Source organism: Heptranchias perlo, chromosome 24, assembly GCF_035084215.1.
Source record: "Heptranchias perlo isolate sHepPer1 chromosome 24, sHepPer1.hap1, whole genome shotgun sequence".
In the NCBI taxonomy this organism is placed as follows: Eukaryota; Metazoa; Chordata; class Chondrichthyes; order Hexanchiformes; family Hexanchidae; genus Heptranchias; species Heptranchias perlo.
This window is the reverse complement of record NC_090348.1, coordinates 7,058,508-7,079,577: the sequence shown is the minus strand read 5'-3', so window position 1 is coordinate 7,079,577 and position 21,070 is coordinate 7,058,508. Positions and strand designations below refer to the sequence as shown.

Genomic DNA, 21,070 nt, shown 5'->3' with positions numbered 1-21,070 from the left:
ATTCCCATTTCTTTTCTGAATGTCCACAATATTGGCATGATAAAAATTTGAAACTAGTTTTTTTTTAAATCTGAAAATAAAAAGCTGGTATCAGGAGAAGTCATCACGAAGCTGTCGGATTGTTGTAAAAACCCAACTGGCTCACCAATGTCCTTTAAGGAAGGAAACCTGCGTCCTTACCCAGTCTGGCCTATATGTGACTCCAGTCCCACACCAACGTGGTTGACTCTTAACTGTCTTCTGAAGTGGTCTAGTGAGCCACTCAGTTGTATAAAAAGCACTCAAGATGAAGGCCCACCTTTCTCAGGGCAACTAGGGATGGGCCAGTGACACCCACATCCCAAGAGTGAGTAAAAAACAAGAGGGGCTTTTACCATCTTCCAAACGCTTTCTCTCCTCCTCTTCTTTGACAAGTTTTTCTTCAGATCTGGTAAGCCTCTGTCCCTTCCTTGAGATAGCTGAGCTTATAATTGAGGCCTTGAAGGAAAAATATACCAGACAGGACATCTGTTTTATACAATTGAAAGTCAAAGCAGTAATCGCTGATGCAGAATACGTGTTCCGTACAACAACGGTATAGTAATACAGTGTAGACCTTATGAGCTTCATACTTTGACTTTTAGGCTGTAGTTTCAAATAAACTTCCGGGGGGGGGGGTGCATATGTCATTTTGGATGTTCTACCCTCCCTCTTTAGCTCCCACATAACATACAACTCTCAATAGTGCCCTGCTTCTTTACCAATGTGGCTAAGAGGTAATTAGCAACTCTGGAGACTTTCCCTGTAATTTATCATATGGCAAATTGTACCATGTCCTAGCATTCTGTGATACAGCCAATCAGGATACCTCTGCACCATCTGCCCTGGGCTGCAGTTTTAAATGATTGAAAGTGTAAATATGTAGGGGAACAACATGTTTGATGGGGCGAGGGGGGGGAGGGCGGATAACATTACATTAAAGCAGGAGAATTTTAAACGTATTCCAAATGGGATAGGAATTTTTGGTAGAGAAACAGGGGTCGAGTTTCCGCTTGTTTCCGCCAGTAATATCAGCACAATCTGTGCGGAATCGGCCGAACCAGCGCAAAAGAGCAGGGAATTTCAAACATAAGTGAGCTACGCCCAAAACCACTTCCGTTCAAGTTTTCCGTGATCTTTTAAGCTGGTTCAAGATTCAATTCTCCCAAATCAGGCCCCGCGCACAAAACTGCCCATGCCCTCAGGTCGAGACAGCCCGATTCTACCGATTCCGCTGGTTCAGGAAGGCTCTTCAAGTTGCGCTACACAGGCACTAGTAGTTTTAAAAGTTTTTTCATATCAAAAAATATTTAATTTACTAAGAAACTGAATGAAATTAATAAATAGCATTGTATGGTTTTAAAGTTATTTTCAGTGATTTTAAATCGGGTTACTCACAGGTGGAGGACTGGACACCCTTATTAAAAATGCTTATTTTTACTGATAAACCCATTTTCAGCTGCACCAGATTACCACTCTTAAATACAGCAAGGAATACTTTTTAATGGAAAGAAGGAAAAAAAGAAACAATTACGTTCTATTATGCTGCTCGATTGCGTTGGTTCATGGAAGATTTTACGTTTGTGAATGTGCAAATGAGTTTTAGCGGAAACTTGAAGCCTAACTTAACAAGCGCAATTTCAAGCGCATTTTGGGCGCCATTTCCCAATTGCGCCCAAAACAGAAACTCTACCCCCACAATGTTTATATGCTTATCATTGTGAACACAGCAAATACATGCCAACTATTGCAGATATACTATCATGTGCCGTTGTGCCTCATAACTTGTGAATTCCAAGAATGTAATTCAGAAATTAAATTGGTATATAAAGCATATAAAGAGCTCACAAATTTAGACACATGAATATAAATATTTGCATTAGAATTTTCAATTTGTTTGAATGGGTAAACGGACTCCATCTAGTGGCCACTGTGAGTGGAACAGTTTCATTTTCCTGCATTATGCTGCCAACTATCACTACAACCAATACGGTTTTCACATCGTTCACCTGACGAAGGGGGAAGCCTCCGAAAGCTTGTGAATTTAAAATAAAATTGCTGGACTATAACTTGGTGTTGTAAAATTGTTTACAATTTACAACCAATACCTCATTGGTCTGTATTTTATATACACTAGTTCATCAATATTGGAGTACTCTTCCCAAAAGTAGGTATGGAATCTGGAAAAAAAGGCCTAACCATACAAGGAAATCTTTCTCCGCTCTGTGTTCAGCACGAATTAAATCTTTCAAGAAGCCTGCTACAAGTAAGTGCTCGGTAATGATTTCCAATATCTGGCCGAACTGGAAAGGCTAACAAGCACGTAACTGAGAAAACACAGTCACTTTGAAGTGGTAGCACAATTGTTATTTCCGCTGGTTGACTGAATGGCTGCAAGTGGCAGCCAATGGGCTTGCTAGAAAGCGTCACCCAGGTGGCTCAAAAATGCCACTTGCTCAATTTTTTTTTATTAATATAGCGAGACAGCGTATTGTGGAGGAGTTAAGATTAATATCACTCCAAACAGGGGGGAAAAATAGCCAGAACAGAGAGCCAGAACAGATTACAGTGTTTCCAACTCATATAACTTAAACACGATCAGTGGAGGGGTAGAACCCTTCACTTTCACATAACAGTATCATAACTCTCAAAATATTAACAGCTTTTCTTAATGTCCCTCTTACCAAAATACAGCTTCTCTCTAAACATTACCCCTCCTCATGTGCATATGCACCTGGCAAAGCTTCATTGAAGAATCTAATAACTGCAGTAAAAGAAATCTAAATCTATGTTTTCCAATTTAATACACTATCACTGTATCTGCCTATCTCCGTACCTTTTTTTTCCTTGTTTTCATTGATGACTGGCACCAGAAAGAGAAGAAAAGAGAATCGGTGAGATATTTCAGAAAGAATCAGGACAGATTAAAAGTTACTGTAGCTCTAAAAATTGCCTACACAGAAAAAACAAATGAAACAGGTTCGTAAGACTGGATTTATACTGCAATTTGGTCGTTGCAAGTAGATGCGAGACGTCTTGGTGTTGGGGACCTTGCACCTCGGTACTTTAGTGCGCTTAGCATTCTTCTGTGGTCGACTGACATTTTATACACTGAAAACAATTTTGCAAGGATGAAAAACAAGAGCAGTATAAATGGAGCCTAAAATATCAATTTAAATCAGCAATCTGCAGTTTTGTTTCCAAGTCGTTAAAATAAAACCTTTTCTCTTGAACAGCACTGTTTTAACCAAGGGTGACCTCTACAAAAGAATGGGGTTGATTGCGCAAAAAAAATCCTTGTAAATACTAATAAACTAGACCATCCTGTTGCTGTAAGGAGTTTTCAATAGGGCACTTCAAATAGAGTAAAGTGACAATCTATGATTTTTAAGAGCTTTGATTTTTACAGTCAGAAAGCATCTATTATGCAGTACATGTGGAGTACTACAGAGTCTGCCAATTATTCCATAATTGAATATTCTATCTTTATTGTTGAAGTGATTCGGGGATGTTTGTGCTCTTTCGACATGATGTCAACACCTTGGAGCGCTAGCGCACAGTTAATTGGAAAAAAGGAATTTACATTTACAACTTTTACGACTTCAGCACATTCCCAAAGTGCTTTACAGCCAATGAAATAGTCACTGTAGTAATATAAGCAATGCGGCAGCCAAATATGCAAGTTCCCTCAAACAGCAATGAGATGTAATCTGTTTTAGAGATGTTGGTTGAGGGATAAATATTGGCCAGAACACTGGGGAGAGCTCCCCTGCTCTTCTTTAAATAGTGACGTAGGATCTTTTACGTTCACCTGAGAGGGCAGGTTTAACGTCTCATCCGAAAGACAGCACCTCCAACAGTGCCTCCAACAGTGCAGCACTCCCTCAGTACTGGAGTGTCGGCCTAGATTATGCGCTCAAGTCGCTGGAATGGAACTTGAATCCACAACCTTCTGACTCAGAGGTGAGAGTGCTAGCACTGACACTTAGAATGCTTTAGGTTCCCAACTCTCTCAGGTTGTATCAGTTGTCCTATTAATGAACTAAATACAAAATGTATATTAGGGTTATCATTTGCCATGTTTATCTGACAGGCTCTGAATTCAAGTGCACATTGATAGATGGAATGGAGTTGCTCTGTTTAAGCTGCTGGTTCAGTGAGAAGTTCCATGGCTTTATTTCCATCACATCTGCGCACACTATGTATATTTTAAAATATTTTTTGTTTTAAAGGAAGCGGGGGTCAAAGTAAATGCAATTAGAATGAAGAAGTCAATAGGAATCGGGGGAAAACTTTCCAATGGCTGGAGTCATACCTAGCACAAAGGAAGATGGTAGTGGTTGTTGGAGGCCAATCATCTCTGCCCCAGGACATTGCTGCAGGAGTTCCTCAGGGCAGTGTCCTAGGCCCAACCATCTTCAGCTGCTTCATCAATGACCTTCCCTCCATCATAAGGTCAGAAATGGGGATGTTCGCTGATGATTGCACAGTGTTCGGTTCCATTCACAACCCCTCAGATAATGAAGCAGTCCGTGCCCGTATGCAGCAAGACCTGGACAACATCCAGGCTTGGGCTGATAAGTGGCAAGTAACATTCGCGCCAGACAAGTGCCAGGCAATGACTATCTCCAACAAGAGAGAGTCTAACCACCTCCCCTTGACATTCAACGGCATTACCGTCGCCGAATCCCCCACCATCAACACCCTCGGGGTCACCATTGACCAGAAACTTAGCTGGACCAGCTACATAAACATTGTGGCTACACGAGTAGGTCAGAAGCTGCGTATTCTGCAGTCAATGACTCACCTCCTGTCTCCCCAAAGCCTTTCCACTATCTACAAGGCACAAGTCAGGAGTGTGATGGAATACTCTCCACTTGCTTGGATGAGTGCAGCTCCAACATCACTCAAGAAGCTCGACACCATCCAGGACAAAGCAGCCCGCTTGATTGGCACCCCATCCACCACCCTAAACATTCACTCCCTTCACCACCAGCGCACCGTGGCTGCAGTGTGTACCATCTACAGGATGCACTGTAGCAACTCACCAAGGCTTCTTCGACAGCGATCTCTACCACCTAGAAGGACAAGGGCAGCAGGCATGTGGGAACAACACCACCTGCACATTCCCCTCCAACTTACACATCATCCCGACTTGGAAATATATCGCCGTTCCTTCATCGTCGCTGGGTCAAAATCCTGGAACTCCCTTCCTAACAGCACTGTGGGAGAACCTTCACCACACGGACTGCAGCAGTTCAAGAAGGCGGCTCACCACCACCTTCTCAAGGGGAATTAGGGATGGGCAATAAATGCTGGCCCTGCCAGCGACGCCCACATCCCATGAACGAATAAAAAAAACGATCAGTGAGATCGTAACCATCGGGTCAGAGCTTAATTGGTTCTGAAACCTGAGATTAGGTTACAGGCTTTAACTCACTCCTTGGTACCTGTACTTTTATACAAAATATATATGCTGTGTATGGAAGCGTAGTTACATTAGGGTTTACTCAGCGACCCTGCACCCCCAGCCTCACTAAATGGGATTGCAGGCCGGAGATTGGGCGACATTCAGCACCTCGAGCCAGCTCTACCATTCAATTAGATCACAGCTGATCTGTACCTCAGCTCTATTTACCCGCCTTTGTCGATACCCTTGATACATGATACTCTTACCTAACAAAAATCTATAGGAACTTCAAAAGGGCTCAGGTGACTTTTGAATCTTGATTATAAATCTTGAAATTCTGAATGTGCTGTAAATTGATATCACTTGGGTTTGTCACTTGATGATGCCACTTTGGTTTGTGTTATGTTGCACATTTGGGATTTCATTTCATGTGTGTACATTGGGGCACCCCCCACTGGGCACTGCTATCTTGTACTTTCTAAATTTCTTCCTCCACACATACTGTTTATTCTCTAAGTCTATCTTTAAGAATAAAGAGAATTGTGTTGCATTTCAAGGCAGTAACATGTCTCAGGTCCAGATCACACTGAAATTCCAGGTTAATTCACACAGTTAATGATCTCAACAACATTTAAGTAAGATCTCGGAGCACTTTACAAGGGGGAGAAGTGGGTGCTGAGCAGAGACTAAAGGAATTCAGGCACTGTCAAAGAGATGATTGTTTGGTAAGCATTTGAAGGTGGAGAGGGAGGTAGCCAAGCAAATTGGTTTATGATGAGATGCCTGAGAGTTGGGGAATGATGGTTGAAAAATTGGTCCCTGACGGTGAAGTGGGGCGTGTGGGAGAAAGCAACAATCTGGACAGTGGAATGGAGGGTAGGATGTATGGCTACAGAAGATTCCCCAAATAGTGAAGACAGAGGGGGTCATTTTAACCTAACCCGCAATGGGAAACTGACGGGATCGGATACCTGTTTTACACCCCGCCCGATTTTACTTGCCATTGAAGACACTGGAAAAATAAAATCGGGCGAGGGGTAAAATGTTCGTCCAATCTGATCCTGTCAGCTTCCTGCCGGGCAAGTTAGGTTAAAATTACCCCCCAAAGCTGATGGCTGTACGAGGACGTTGTGCAAGGAAGGACATAGGCTGAAGAGTTCTGGTTTAGCTGGAGCTTATGAAGGACGGAGGCAGAGAGGCCAGCAAGGAGAAGATTAGAGAAACTAATCCTTGAAGGAAGGGAAGTGTGGATGAGGGTTTGAGCAGCGAAGGGTTGAGAAAGAGCTATGAGCAGGCAATGTTGCGCAGATAGAAGAATGCAGTCCTAGCAACAGACCAGATGTGGGGTTGAAAGCTTAGCTCCAGATTGCAAAAAATGCCAAGGTTGTACACCCCCAAGCTCAGTCTCAGCGAGTAAAGAGGTTAATAGAGTCAGTGCCAGCGGACATAGATGCTGACACGAGATGAACAGGATGGTTTGTTTTATATGTGTGAATGTACATTTAAATGCACAGAGACTTCATAAAAAATATGTGCGAATGTTGAGAATGCTAAAAAAGTACAGTGATTCTAGCAAATTGCAGGTGAATTCGACTCTTTTTCTTATTTGTTCGCTGGATGTGGGTCATCTCTAGTTGCCCTGAGAAGGTGGTGGTGGGCCATTCTCCTAGAACTGCTGCAGTCTTTGTGCTCTCACAATGGTGTTGGGTAAGGAATTCCAGGGTTTTGACCCAGCGACAATGAAGGAAAGGTGATGTATGTCCAAGTCAGGATGGCGTGTGACTTGGATGGGGAAGGCTTTCCCATGACACCACTGTGTTATCCTCCTTCCCTTACACGTGCTTTCTCTTGCAGGGGAGTTCTCCCCAGTGTCCTGGCCAACATTTATCCCTCAACCAACATCACTAAAAAACAGATTGTCTGGTTATTTATCTAATTGCTGTTTGTGGGATTTTGCTGTGTGTAAATTGACTGTTTCCTTACATAGCCGCTGACTACACTTCAGAAGTAATTCATTGGCTGTAAAGCGCTTTGGGATGCCCTAAGGTCATGAAAGGCGCTATATGAATGCAAGTTCTTTCTTCCCTGTCCCATTCCTGCTCTCTCCCTCTCATGTGCACTCTCTCTGCTCCCCCCCGCCGTAAACCTGTCACGTCACCCATCTTGCTTTAAAGCTGAGGTCTATTTTGATGGCCAATACTATTACATAGTGCATAGAATTTTACAGGCCCAACTGGTCCTAGCCATTGTTTATGCTTCTCATGAGCCTCCTCCCCTCTTCATCTGATCCTATCTGCAGATCCTTCAATTCCTTTCTCCCTCATGTACTTATCTGGCTTCCCCTTAAACGCATCTATGCTAATCGCCTCAACTACTCCATGTGGTCACAAATTCCACATTCTCACCACTCCCAGTCCCCCATGAATCTATCCTTGGCCCCCTCCTATTTCTTATCTACATGCCGCCCCTTGGCGACATCATCCGAAAACACGTCAGGTTCCACATGTATGCTGATGACAACCAGCCACCTCTCTCGACCCCTCCACTGTCTCTGATTTATCACGCTGTTTATCTGAACAAAAATTTTCTCCAACTAAATATTGGGAAGACCGAAGCCATTCTCTTTGATCCCCGCCACAAACTCCACTCCCTAGCCGCCGACTCCATCCCTCTCCCTGGCCACCAACTGAGGCTGATCCAGACCGTTCGCCACCTTGACGTCCTATTTGACCCTGAGATGAGCTTACGACTACATATCATCTCCATCACCAAGACCGCCTACTTCCAACTCCGTAACATCACCCGTCTCCGCTCCTGCCTCAGCTCATCTGCTGCTGAAACCCTCATCCGTACCTTTGTTACCTTTAGACTTGACTATTCCAATGCTCTCCCGGCTGGCCTCCCATCTCCCACCCTCCACAAACTTGAGCTCATCCAAAACTCTGCTGCCCGTATCCTAACTCGCACCAAGTCCTGTTCACCCGTCACCCCCTGTGCTCACTGACCTACGTTGACTCCTGGTCCGGGAACGCCTCGATTTTAAAATTCTCGTCCTTGTTTCCAAATCCCTCCATGGCCCCTCCCTATCTCTGTAACCCTCAGGGATCTCTGCACTCCTCCGATCCTGGCCTCTTGCGCATCACGAATTTTAATCGTTCTACCATTGGCGGCCGTGCCTTCAGCTGCCTGGACCCTAAGCTCTGGGATTCCCTCCCTAAACCTCTCTGCCTCTCTCTCCTCCTTTCAGACTCTCCTTGACCAAGCTTTTGGTAACCTGTCCGAATGTTTTCTTACGTGGCTCGGTGTCAAGTTTTGTCTGATAATCGCTCCTGTGAAGCGCCTTGGGGCATTTTACCGCATTAAAGGCGCTATATAAATGCAAGTTGTTGTAAAGAAGTTTCTCCTGAATTCCTCATTGGATTTATCAGTGACTATTTTATATTTATATTAAGCTACCTTCCTAACCCCCTGCCCCAATCCCCGATAAACTCACCATCTCCCCTCAGCTCCGAGCGCTGTTTTACAGGCCGTTTGTTCGTTGCCTGGAAACGGACTCACCGCACGGCGCAGGCGCGGCACCGCCCCTTCCCCCCCCGCTGCAAAATCATTCGGTTTGCGACAGGTCGTGGAGAGGGGATCGAGCGGGGCGGCGGGCGGGGAAGGTCACTCCCGGTGTCCGCGTGGTGCGGGTAAGTGACGGGGCTGCCGGGCGGGGTTATTAATGAGGGGCCTCAGCCACACCTCGGAGGGGGAGAGTGGCGGATTCTCCTGCCCTGGGTGTTGTGCCCCGAGCCCCGGGCCGGGGGTTTCTCCAGGGGGAGGGCAGCAATCAGATTGATTTTCGGTGACTGTTGGCAACGGCAGTCGTCATGTGACAACGATGACCTCACAATAACCATTGACACCGCGCGAGTTAGGGTCAGAGGTTGCGGTGAGTCGGGGTCAAGGGGAGGTGGGGGTTAGATGTTGGAAACCTGCCTTCTTTACCTGGTCTTCCCTAAAAGGAACTCCACTTGCCTGGATGAGTGCAGCTCCAACAACACTCAAGAAGCTCGACACCATCCAGGACAAAGCAGCCCGCTTGATTGGCACCCCATCCACCACCCTAAACATTCACTCCCTTCACCACCGGCGCACTGTGGCTGCAGTGTGTACCATCCACAGGATGCACTGCAGCAACTCGCCAAGGCTTCTTCGACAGCACCTCCCAAACCCACGACCTCTACCGCCTAGAAGGACAAGGGCAGCAGGCACATGGGAACAACACCACCTGCACGTTCCCCTCCAACTCACACACCATCCCGACTTGGAAATATATCGCCGTTCCTTCGTCATCGCTGGGTCAAAATCCTGGAACTCCCTTCCCAACAGCACTGTGGGAGAACCTTCGCTACACGGACTGCAGTGGTTCGAGAATGCGGCTCACCGCCAGCTTCTCAAGGGCAATTGGGGATGGGCAACAAATGCTGGCGTTGCCAGCGATGCCCACACCCCATAAACGAATTTTTAAAAATAGTCCCACCACCAACGTGGTTGACTTTTTTTATGCAACGAGTGGTTATGAACTGGAATGGAATGCACCGCCTGAGGGGGTGGTGGAGGTAGTTCAATCGTGGCTTTCAAAAGGGAATTGAATAAGTACTTGAAAGGAAAAAATTTGCAGGGCTACGGGATAGGGCAGGGGAGTTAGACTTGCTGGATTGCTCTTGCAGAGAGCCGGCATGGACTCGATGGGCCGAACGGCCTCCTTGGGAGAGTGAGCTAACTATGTAGTGCTTCCGTATTTACTTGCTCTTTGGCGGTACAAGATATTGGTGCTGGATTAAGCTGCAGTGCAGTTGAGAACAGGTTTACGTCTGCAATTCTTAATGCAATGAGTTCCCAGTCTCAAGTGGCATTTGAAGTTACTAATCGGACGTCTAGCAATGAAGTCACTTCGACTGGGAAATTCCATCCGATACATGAAAATGCAAAAACTCAGCAGTCATTCAATTATGATAGGAGGATTGTAGCTTTCTACGGGAGGAACACCATCCCCTCCAGGTCACACCCCGTCCCCATTTGGACATATATCGGCCGTTCCTTCATCGTCACTGCATCAAAATCCTGGAACTCCCTACCTAATTATGGGAGCACCTTCACCACACAGACTGCAGCAGTTCAAGAAGGCAGCCTACCACCACCTTCTCAAGGGCAAATAGGGATGGGCAATAAATGCCGGCCTTGCTAATGCCACTTGTATCCCAAGATAGAATTTTTAAAAATTGGTCAAATGGCCTCCCTCACCAGCACTTGTGTGAAAAATGTTTTTGTTTTAAATGGTCCATCTGTTACAATGAAAAACTGCATTTCCCATTTTGTGTTTAAAATGATGAAAGATTTGAAAGGGTAGATACAGAGAAACTATTTCCTCTGGTGGGGGAAATCAAGAACAAGGGGCAATAATCTTAAAATTAGAGCCAGGCCATTTAGCAGTGAAATCAGGAAGCATTTTTTCATACAAAGGAGAGGAATCTGAAATTCTGTCCCCCAAAAGGCTGTGGATGCTGGGGTCAATTGGAGCTTTCAGGACTGAGATTGATAGATTTTTGTTAGGTAAGGGTATCAAGAGATATGGAGCTAAGGTGAGTAAATGGAATTGAGGTACAGATCAGCCATGATCCAGTTGAATGGCGGAGCAGGCTTGAGGGACTGAATGACCTCCTCCTGTTCCCATGTTCTATGCCACAGCCATTTTTAGTCCTATCTGTGGAGAACATAGCAGAAACATAAACATAACCTGTACTGAGTTATTTTTTCCTCCTGATTTGAGGTGCAACATTGTTGATGGACAGCTGTGAATCCAGGGCAACACTGATATCTACATTGTATTTGCCTTAAATTCGGTTCGGCAAACTTTCCGTTTTAATACATCTGGAAAAATTACCAAGTTAAAATGTTTGCAGATGCTATTCATTCTAACAATGGGCATGTCTATAGAACCTTTTAACGTGGCAAAATGTCCCAAGGCATTTTATAAAGGAGAGGTGAGCATGAATTGGGGGAGGTGACGGATGATCACGAAGGTAGAAAGTGGAGATGTAGTTGGGCGGAGAAGTTGCCAGACTGCAGGAGCCTGGTAGTTGATGGAGTGGAGGGAGGCTGAGACACTAAGTAATCAGGAGTCAAAAGAGTAGAGTGTGAGAGCTGGGGTGCAGGACTAGGGGAGATTGCAGAGGTATGATAGTAAGGGCCATGGAGGGATTTGCAAACAAGGGTAGAGATTTCAAAATCAATGCTCTTGATGGGGACAGGTGGCCAGAGTAGCTTAGTGAGGGCAAAGGTGATAGATGAGTGAAACTTGATATGGGATAAACTGCAGCCAGTGGAATTCTGCGTGAGTTGGAGTTTGCATAGAGATCAGCAAAGACAGTGTTGAAGTTGAGCCGGGAGTGAGCAACGGTATGGATGCAACTTTCAATGGAAGTGGGGGTCTGTGATGGTAGGCGATAGTTCAGAGGTGGAGGTACATGGTGTTGATGAGGGACTAGATGTGGGGGTTGAAGTTCCGCTGAGATTGCACACAGTTCAGGCTGAACCCCACAATCAGCTAAGAAGGGGAATGGAATCGGAGACTGATGTGCAGTTTCTGGTAGGAACTGAACCAGATAGCTTTGGTCTTATTGTTTAGAATCATAGAATGACACAGCACAGGAGGCCATTTGGCCCATCGTGCACGCTCCGGGCTGGAGAAAATCCTCAGCAATCCATGAGTTGATATCTGATGGTATTTTGGATAGTGGTTGTGGAGTTGAGTGGTGGAAAGATGAAGCCTTGTGTCGTCAGCACACATATGGCAGCTAACCCCATGCTTACTGATAGCACATAGATGGGGGATAAAAGGAGACCAAGGGCTGTGTCACAGGTGATTATAAGCACAGAAAGAGAAGCTATTGCAGGAGATCGCCAGGCTGTGTTGAAACCAGTAGGAAGGTGACCATGAAATCACTCAAAAGAGAGAGAGGTCATGGATGGACCACAGAAGAGACGTGGTGGGAAAGGACACAGTGGCTCACTGTATCGGAGGCCACAGAGAGATCAGGGAGGGATGACTATCAGCGCGTCACTGGTGACTTTGACCAGGGCTGTCTCGGTGTTGTCGGCACAACACAAGCCAGACTGAAGGGATTCATATCAGTTTGTAAACCTACATAGATGTTCTGTCTTCTCACTGCTGTTCACTTGAAAAATCTTAATGTAAAAAGTATCACAAAAAGCAAATGTGAAAAGAGAGGGAGGTTACTTCAGTGTCCATTTATGGTGTTTCATCTGTGATCTAATTATTTTTGCACATCACTTTATATATTATAAACTTATCCCGTTCGCTCGCTCGCCTCAACTGTCTGGTTAGAAGCGCAGGTCAAGGATAAGCAGGGAACAGAGGCTGCACACAATTAATCCATAACTAAATAGCTGGGGAAAGGAATAAGTCTGCTAGATTGAAGATTTCCTGGTAGGAACTGAACAGGGTGGCTTTGGTTTTGCTTTTGTTTCGCTGGAGAAAGTTCTGACTAATCCATGACTGGAAGGGGGGAAAATTGAAGTATTATCTCTAACTATTACATCTTAACGTTATGAAATCTGTTGACTGTTTAATTTCAGACATTGGTTTTGGATTCTTGAAAAGCAAAAAGATGAATTAAATAGCGAGGGCAAAAAGTAAACAGTACAGGCAAACTCTATTCCAGCTGGGTGCTAGTGAAAGAGGAAGGAACTTCCACTTATTTATATGGTGCCTTTTACAGCCAGTGAACCACTTTTGAAGTGTAGCACTGTTGTTTTATAGGCAAACACAGCAGCCAATTTGCACGCAGCAAGGTCCAACAAACAGCAAGGAGATGAGTGCCCAGTTAATCTGTTGATGGTAATGTTGGTTGAGAGATAAATGTTGTCCAGGATGCCAGAAGAACTCCCCTGCTCTTCAATAGTGCCATGGAATCTTTTCTATCCGCAGATGGGGCCTTAATCCAACATGTCACCTGGAAGATGGCACCTCCAACAGTGTCGCACTCCCTCACTACTTGCACTCAGCACTCCTGCAATAACTTCTCTTTCTGTGCTTACAATCACCCATGACATGGCCCGAGGTTCTACACTTGACCTCCTTGTCGGTCCAGATTCTGTGCTCTAAACCTGGAGCGGGGTTCGAGCCCACGATCTTCTGTAAGAGTGCTACCACTGAGCCATGGCTGACATTTAATGTACCTGATTCTTGGCCCTTTTTTTGTTACAGTGAAAGACTGGATGGAAAAGCTTTTGTTGGAACATGGCAAGTCCTTTAAGAAGTGAAGTAATAAAACTCTATAAAAATGTAAGTTTCAGGTCACCAACTGTGACATTGCTTAGCTATGAATTTACCGTAATGATACACTGCATGGTGTGGGATTGAGTCATGTAGGACAGGAAGCTTCCGGGCCAACCCCTTGTATCAAGATCAGCTAGGGGTGCAGTAGGTGCACTGTAATCAGCCTCAACCTCCTCTGATTCGGGTGGGAAGGGATAAAGAATCAACTGAGTTTCCCATTCCGGATTTGTGTCTGTTGACCACTGCTGGACACTACTGCCGGGGGACATCTGTTGAGGGCATAATTAGACCCGATTATGATTTCCCCGAACCCCCTCTCACGGTCGAACAGAGGGTTGTTCGACCGTGAGAGAACCCGGTCATTAGACCCGCACGTGAAGAATGCTCATTTGGGCCAAGTAGCAGAGTGCTCCCATCAACTGTGGAACTGATCCACCGGACAATGGGGAGAAAATTGTAAAGGAGGGATGGGGGTTGTGGTATGAAATTAGCCTGAGTATGACCTTTGTAAGTGACTGGGATCTGTTTTTAACAATTAGGATTTTTCTAAATTTAATGCTGTGCTACAGTCAGAGCATGATGGGAGAAATGCCTACTTTGAGCCCAGGTCCCAAATTGGCAGTTATAATAATGGCCAGAAGACTTCAGATTAATAATAGATTTTTGCGACAAATTGTTCGGGCAAGGCTGGACATCAAATTACTAATGTTGGCAATTGTTATTGTGGCATGTAAAATTCCTTTAAAGTGTTGATATGGACTGTTGTAGGTGGATGGAAAACCCAATGACAAAGCCATTCTTATAGTCACATTGTATTGTCTCCCCTCCTGATAAGTCCACTTTGTAGCTACCTATTAGGCTGCTTGAGTTACCATTACCTAAAAATTACAGGAAGAATTTGCATTTATATAAAGCACCTTTCACATCACTTCCATAGCACTTTCCAGCCAATTAGATTACTTTTGAAGTATAGTCACTGGTTATATGGGCAAACGCAGCAACCAGTTTGCCCACAGCAAAGTCCCACAAACAACAAGATGATAAATGTTTTTGGTCAGGATACCAGGAATACACCACCTGCTCCTCAAATAAAGCCATGGGATCTTTTACATCCATCTGAGAGGGCAGACAGTGCCATGGTTTAATATCTCACCCGAAAGTCGGTATCTTCAACAGTGCAGCTCTCCCTCAGTACTGCAGAGACATGTCAGCCCGAATTCTGTGCTCAAGTCCTGGAGTTGGATTTGAACTCGCGATCTTCTGACTCAGGCAAGAGTGCTACTTCTGAGCCAAGCTGCCAAGGATAAATTATGTCCCAGGATATTCCCATTTTTAAGTAGTGGGGGACTGAATCATTCAGTACATTAATCTTCCATCTTCATTAACTATAAAAGAGGTCACAGAAACAAAGGTATTACGATTTTTGAGCACAGAATACTCTGAGGAATAACAACTTGCCTTTGTATAGTACCTTATAACATAATTCATGTTATAAGGTATTCACCTACGAATGGACCGGGTAGCAGTAGTAGAATTGGGAGAGCAGGGTGAAAGCATGACCAAAAAGGTAGGGAAGTAGAAGGAAGAAGTTCCAGAGGGTGGGACCAAAGCAACTGAAAGCTCTGCCACCAAGTGAAGAATGCTTGGAGAGAGGATGTACAGGAGGCCAAAGTTGGAAGGCAGTCGTGTGGAGGCTGGCACGTAGGACAGGAAGGGGTTGCAGTTGGAGGGTGGAAATTTGTGTAGAGGGAAACTTATGGGAGGCCAGAGAGGAAGTTGTTTGAGAAGTCGAGTATGGAGGCAAGAGGTGTGGCTAAGGGTTCAGCGGCGGTAAGGATGAAGGCAGGTAATGGTGCAGAGCTGGAAATATGCGGTATCAGTGGTGGAGAGGATATGGGGTTTAAAGCCCCGCTCCATGTCTAACAGAACACTAAGACTGCGTGCCATCTGGTTCAACCTGAGAGTTGTCAGGGGAGGTCAGGGAGGTTGAATTAGCTGGCTTCAGTTCTCCCAGTGTTCAACTGGAGGTAGAAGCTGAAAAAACATCTGATGAGTTAACTGGAGGGAAGACGATGTAATGAAGGTTGCTTAATGTTAGGTTCATTTCTTTAAATGCAATAAAAATTGAAAAAAATGCATTACCCTTGGTTAAAGGATCACCGTTTTGTCTTAAAGTTGCTGTACCTCGGCAAAGAATATCCAAAGGGAGCAGACTACTTCAGAGATCGTCTTAAGAAGGCTTTCATGAAAAACAAAGACGTTACGGATCCTGAGCAAATCAAGCAACTAATAGCTCGGGGGGAGTTTGTGATAAAGGAACTGGAGGCTTTGTATTATCTTAGGAAATACAGAGCTATGAAACAACGTTATTATGAGGAGAATAATGAATGATTGAGCTTATGATGGGAATAACTTTAACATCTCTTAATTTTAGACATGCAGAATGTCTTTTGTATACCCATGTGATTCTAGGATCCACAGGCTATATGCCTGCACTAAGTGTGCTTCTCAAATATATTCTGTTCTTATTTAAATCTGCTAATTAAGAATGGTGCTTTTAAAAGCCCAATGGTGCAACACTTCAAAATTCAAATAACATCCTTGGAATACAAGAATTAATGCCTTCTTGGTAGCTGACCAGATATTGCCATATCAAAAAGCTTTCACCTGTAAAGAATGAGCCAGATCTGTATGGAACCTGCTGAATCATTGTAGCCAACTTTCAAAATCCAAAGCATGTTCTAAGAATGTCGGACTTTGATACAGATTATTAGACTGATTATGCAGACAGATCTTAATCATTCCATTGATCTCATGTTATGGGGTAAACCAGTTTAAAGGTGCGTGTCTGTTTATTAACACAAGATGTTGCTGTGCATTCTGCTGAAACAACAGTGTAACATATATAGTTGCTGCAGTTTTTAAAGACAGTCAGAATAGGTGCAGTGCTTGTTAATAAACACTTGCAGAGGTTTGCAGGCGTAATACAAGATGAATGTTTTCTGGCTTGATACCTGAACTAGTGTTAATGGGGCCACCTTGATACCATTACATATCAAATTGCTGTGCTGAATGTGATCTTTCTAATTTATGATTGAAAATTTTAATAATCTTAATGAATTTCAAAACTTTTATCCAAACTTGAGTAAATTATAATTGGTTAAGAACATGCAGCCAATATCAATTTTAAAAGTTTTCTTTGATTAAACATTACTGTTTAGTAATTCTTTATGTATTTGCATATCTTTTAATATGAAAGAAGGTGCCTCCCCTTTGTAGTTACTAAGGAGCACATGTGAAAATTGTCAGTGTCACGTTGTCCCACAGACTAGGTCACCTGGTCAGCCAGCTAGTTCATTCAACAAATTTTTGAGCTAAAACTTTGTGATTCCTTATGTGGGTTTTTTTCATCCTGCTTTCACTTTCTTTCAGGAAAGCCCATATAATTTGTCAGCCTTGGCTCAGTGCTTTAAATCAGAAGGTTGTGGGTTCAAGTCCCACTCCAGGACTTGAGCACATAATCTTGGCTGACACTCCAGTACAGTACTGAGGAAGCACTGTGCTGTCAGAGGTGCTGTCTTTCAGGAGAGATGTTAAATTGAATCTCCATTTGCCCTCTCAGGTGGATGTAAAGATCCCATGGCACTATGCAAAGAGCAGTGGCGTCTTCCTTTTTTTTAATTCATTCATGGGATCTGGGCATGGCTGGCGAGGCTGGCACTTATTGCCCATCCCTGATTGCCCTTGAGAAGGTAGTGGTGATGAGCCGCTTTCTTGAACCGCTGCAGTCAGTGTGGTGGAGGTTGTCTCTCAGTGCTGTTAGGAAGGGAGTTCCAGGATTTTGACCCAGCAACGATGAAGGAACGGCGATATATTTCCAAGTCGGGACGGTGTGTGACTTGGAGGGGAACGTGCAGGTGGTATTGTTCCCATGTGCCTGCTGCTGTTGTCCTTCTAGGTGGTAGAGGGCGTGGGTTTGGGAGGTGCTGTCGAGGAAGCCTTGGCTGGTGGTGAAGGGAGTGAATGTTCAGGCTGGTGGATGGGGTGCCAATCAAGCGGGCTGCTTTGTCCTGGATGGTGTTGAGCTTCTTGAGTGTTGTTGGAGCTGCACTCATCCAAGCAAGTGGAGAGTATTCCATCACTCTCCTGACTTGTGCCTTGTAGATGGTGGAAAGGCTTTGGGGAGTCAGGAGGTGAGTCATTGACTGCAGAATACGCAGCTTCTGACCTACTCGTGTAGCCACAATGTTTATGTAGCTGGTCCAGTTAAGTTTCTGGTCAATGGTGACGACCCCCCCCCAGGATGTTGTTGATGGGGGATTTGGCGATGGTAATGCCGTTGAATGTCATGGAGAGGTGGTTACACTCACTCTCGTTGGAGATGGTCATTGCCTGGCACGAATGTTACTTGCCACTTATCAGCCCAAGCCTGGATGTTGTCCAGGTCTTGCTGCTTTATTTTCTGAGGGGTTGCGAATGGAACTGAACACACTGCAATCATCAGCGAACATCCCCATTTCTGACCTTATGATGGAGGGAAGGTCATTGATAAAGCAGCTGAAGATGGTTGGGCCTAGGACACAGCCCTGAGGAACTCCTGCAGCAATGGCCTCGGGCTGAGATGATTGGCCTCCAACAACCACTACCATCTTCCTTTGTGCTAGGTATGACTCCAGCCACTAGAGTTTTCCCCCTGATTTCCTATTGACTTCAATTTTACTAGGGCTCCTTGGTGCCACACTTGGTCAAATGCTGCCTTGATGTCAAGGGCAGTCACTCTCACCTCTGGAATTCAGCTCTTTTGTCCATGTTTGGACCAAGGCTGTAATGAGGTCTGGAGCAGAGTGGTCCCGACGGAACCCAAACTGAGCATCGGTGAGTAGGTTATTGGTGGGTAAGTGCCACTTGATAGCACTGTCGACAACACCTTCCATCACTTTGTTGCTGATTGAGTGTAGACTGATGGGGCAGTAATTGGCCAAATTGGATTTGTCCTGATTTTTGTGGACAGGACATACCTGGGCAATTTTCCATTGTCGGGTAGATGCCAGTGTTGTTGCTGTACTGGAACAGCTTGGCTGGAGCACAAGTCTTCAGCACTACAGCTGGGATGTTGTCAGGGCCCATAGCCCTGTCTTGGCCAATATTTATCCCTCAACCAACATCACTAAAACAGATTATGTACTCATTATCTTATTGCTGTTTGTGGGATCTTGATGTGCTCAAATTGGCTGCTGTGTTTCCTACATTACAACAGTGACTACACTTCAAAAGTAATTCATTGGCTGTAAAGTGCTTTGAGACATCCTGTGAGTGAAAAGCATGATATAAATGCAAGTTCTTTCTTTAGCGACTGGTGAAAAGTTCATTGGAACATTTTTGATACTTATAGGAAATCATTCTTCATTTCAGAGAGGTACATCTGGAACAAGGATACCTTCCTCCCAGTGAAATGAGCAATAGTTGAAACTTGAGTGTTGGCCGAGCACATAAAGGGTGAGAAAAGATCAGCGAGCCTATCATCGCTTATGCTGTCCTCCAACCTCTAATAACGCTAGGTCCTAGAGGAGGCAAGAAAACCTGTGGCCAATTTCAGTGAAAGCTCTGAAGTCCCCCACCCTGATCCCAAAAGGGAATCAACAAGCTGCAAGAAACCATGGTTACCTATGATGCACCAGTAGGCAAACTTAACCGGTCCCCTCCCCAATGTTCTGATTCAGGAACTTGAGTCCCTTTTAAAAGGACATAGTATACAAATACCACCTCCATGGGTTCTTGTTCCAAAGGGCTTCAAGTCAGGAAAAATAATTACTTGCTGCCATCTAACCTGCCTTTATAAGCATCCTGTAATCTTACTATCCTCATATTACCCAAATCTACTCTATCCACTCCCTTCATAATTTTAAAAACCTCAGTCATCTCTATTAGCCTATATTTCTCTAAAGTGAAAACCCCTAACTGTCATCCTTGTTGCTGTCCTCAGCACCTCATTAGAGCCTTCATATGCAGGACCAAAACTGGACCCGACTCCCAAATGTGGGTGCATCAATACTTTTATACACATTCACTTTTTCCTACAGCTACCTTACCTTCCTTGAGAATCAAAAATCTTATTCCATACAAATTGAAATTAAGCTCAGCCTTGTGATCTATAAACTGCTCAGGATAAAATTGTGTGGTATAATGAAATGAGAGTCTGTTTGCAGTCTACACTGCAGCTAAGTTCCTGATCTTGGTTATGCTGCTGTTAGGAGGGGCATATGCTTTCCCACAGAACTAGAGAAAGGAGACTGAATTATCCCCAATTACTCTTGCATCATCCAGTGGCTGGGTTAGAAAGTCATTTGAGACAGATTTTCAAGCTTGTACCTTCATAAAAAAGCTACTGTGGGATTAAACATGGTGCTGCTCAAAAACAATAACCTGAGCTTGTGTTTTAGGGTTATTTTAAATTGCTATAATATGAAACTTGGCCTAGGCAGAGGGGATGAGATATCTAGCATAATTGCAGCTGTTGAATATTTAAAAGGGATGTGGCCACTTAAAGGTAAGTGGCTGCATGAGATGAGAATTCTTCCAGCCCTTAGAAAGCTTGTAAATAGGTTTTTAATGTCAGCTTTTCCAAAGATGACAATTCTACAGCACAAAGGAGATCTCAGCTATCCTTTTAATCCCATTCTCCTGCCCTTTTTGCCTGTCGCTTAGACTAGAAGCGAAGGAGGCAAACCCAATGTCAAGGCACAAATACAGCCCGTCTGAATGGTGGAACAGCACAACCTATTGCCCTGTTTGATGACTGGCAAGGAGGAGATGCTGCTGCACAAGGTGGGTGTAAGGACCAGCTTGGAACTCTAGGGCACCCTCCCCACCAGCTGGCAGTACCCTATGCCTGCATAAGGTGGCAGCCAGGCTGTGTAAAGTTTCTGCAGTGCTCAGGAACAGGTGGGAGGAGACTATACCTTAAAGAACCTGGTGAGGCAAGTACCATTTAGATGGCCCAAGATTGCTAATGCTACAAATATTGTATAACCTGTTCTGCATTTACTGCCTACCAAACCCTCTCCTTCATTGCATCTCATTTACATTCTTTCTGCTACCTATTTTTCATGCTTTATTTTAGCCTTTTCACTTCAATATATTCATGATTTTCTATACCTCCCTTTTAAGTTTATTTTGCCATAATCTATTTATCCAGCTGCAATCCTTTTGCTAGACCTTGTAGTGATCTAGCCATCTCCCATTTGAAGATTCCCCATTCCTATCCATCTTCCTTTTGTCTAACAGGACATTTGGGTCAG

At 44.5% G+C, this 21,070-nt stretch overlaps 2 protein-coding genes across 3 annotated transcripts in view; one reads left to right on the top strand and one right to left on the bottom strand.

Annotated features, from left to right (window-relative positions):
* Positions 1 to 9,005, bottom strand: part of dnai7 (dynein axonemal intermediate chain 7) — a 58,410-nt gene extending 49,405 nt beyond the window's left edge. The window contains exons 1-3 of one of the 2 annotated variants that reach the window (XM_068004690.1): positions 8,922 to 8,987; positions 2,855 to 2,881; positions 375 to 477 (exon numbers count right to left, since the gene is read on the bottom strand). In XM_068004690.1, coding sequence (XP_067860791.1) covers positions 375 to 477; positions 2,855 to 2,881; positions 8,922 to 8,924 — 133 coding nt within the window. In that variant the 5' untranslated portion in view covers positions 8,925 to 8,987. Of the gene's footprint in view, positions 1 to 374; positions 478 to 2,854; positions 2,882 to 8,921 lie in introns of both variants that reach the window. The other variant, XM_068004691.1, reaches the window with a different exon arrangement.
* Positions 9,006 to 9,009: 4 nt separating this feature from the next.
* LOC137341541 (electron transfer flavoprotein regulatory factor 1-like) lies at positions 9,010 to 16,996 on the top strand. The gene is made up of 3 exons (XM_068004702.1): positions 9,010 to 9,117; positions 13,701 to 13,778; positions 15,948 to 16,996. Exons 2-3 carry the CDS (start codon positions 13,734 to 13,736, stop codon positions 16,161 to 16,163), a joined length of 261 nt encoding a protein of 86 aa, XP_067860803.1. The 5' UTR covers positions 9,010 to 9,117; positions 13,701 to 13,733; the 3' UTR covers positions 16,164 to 16,996.
* Positions 16,997 to 21,070: the final 4,074 nt, after the last annotated feature.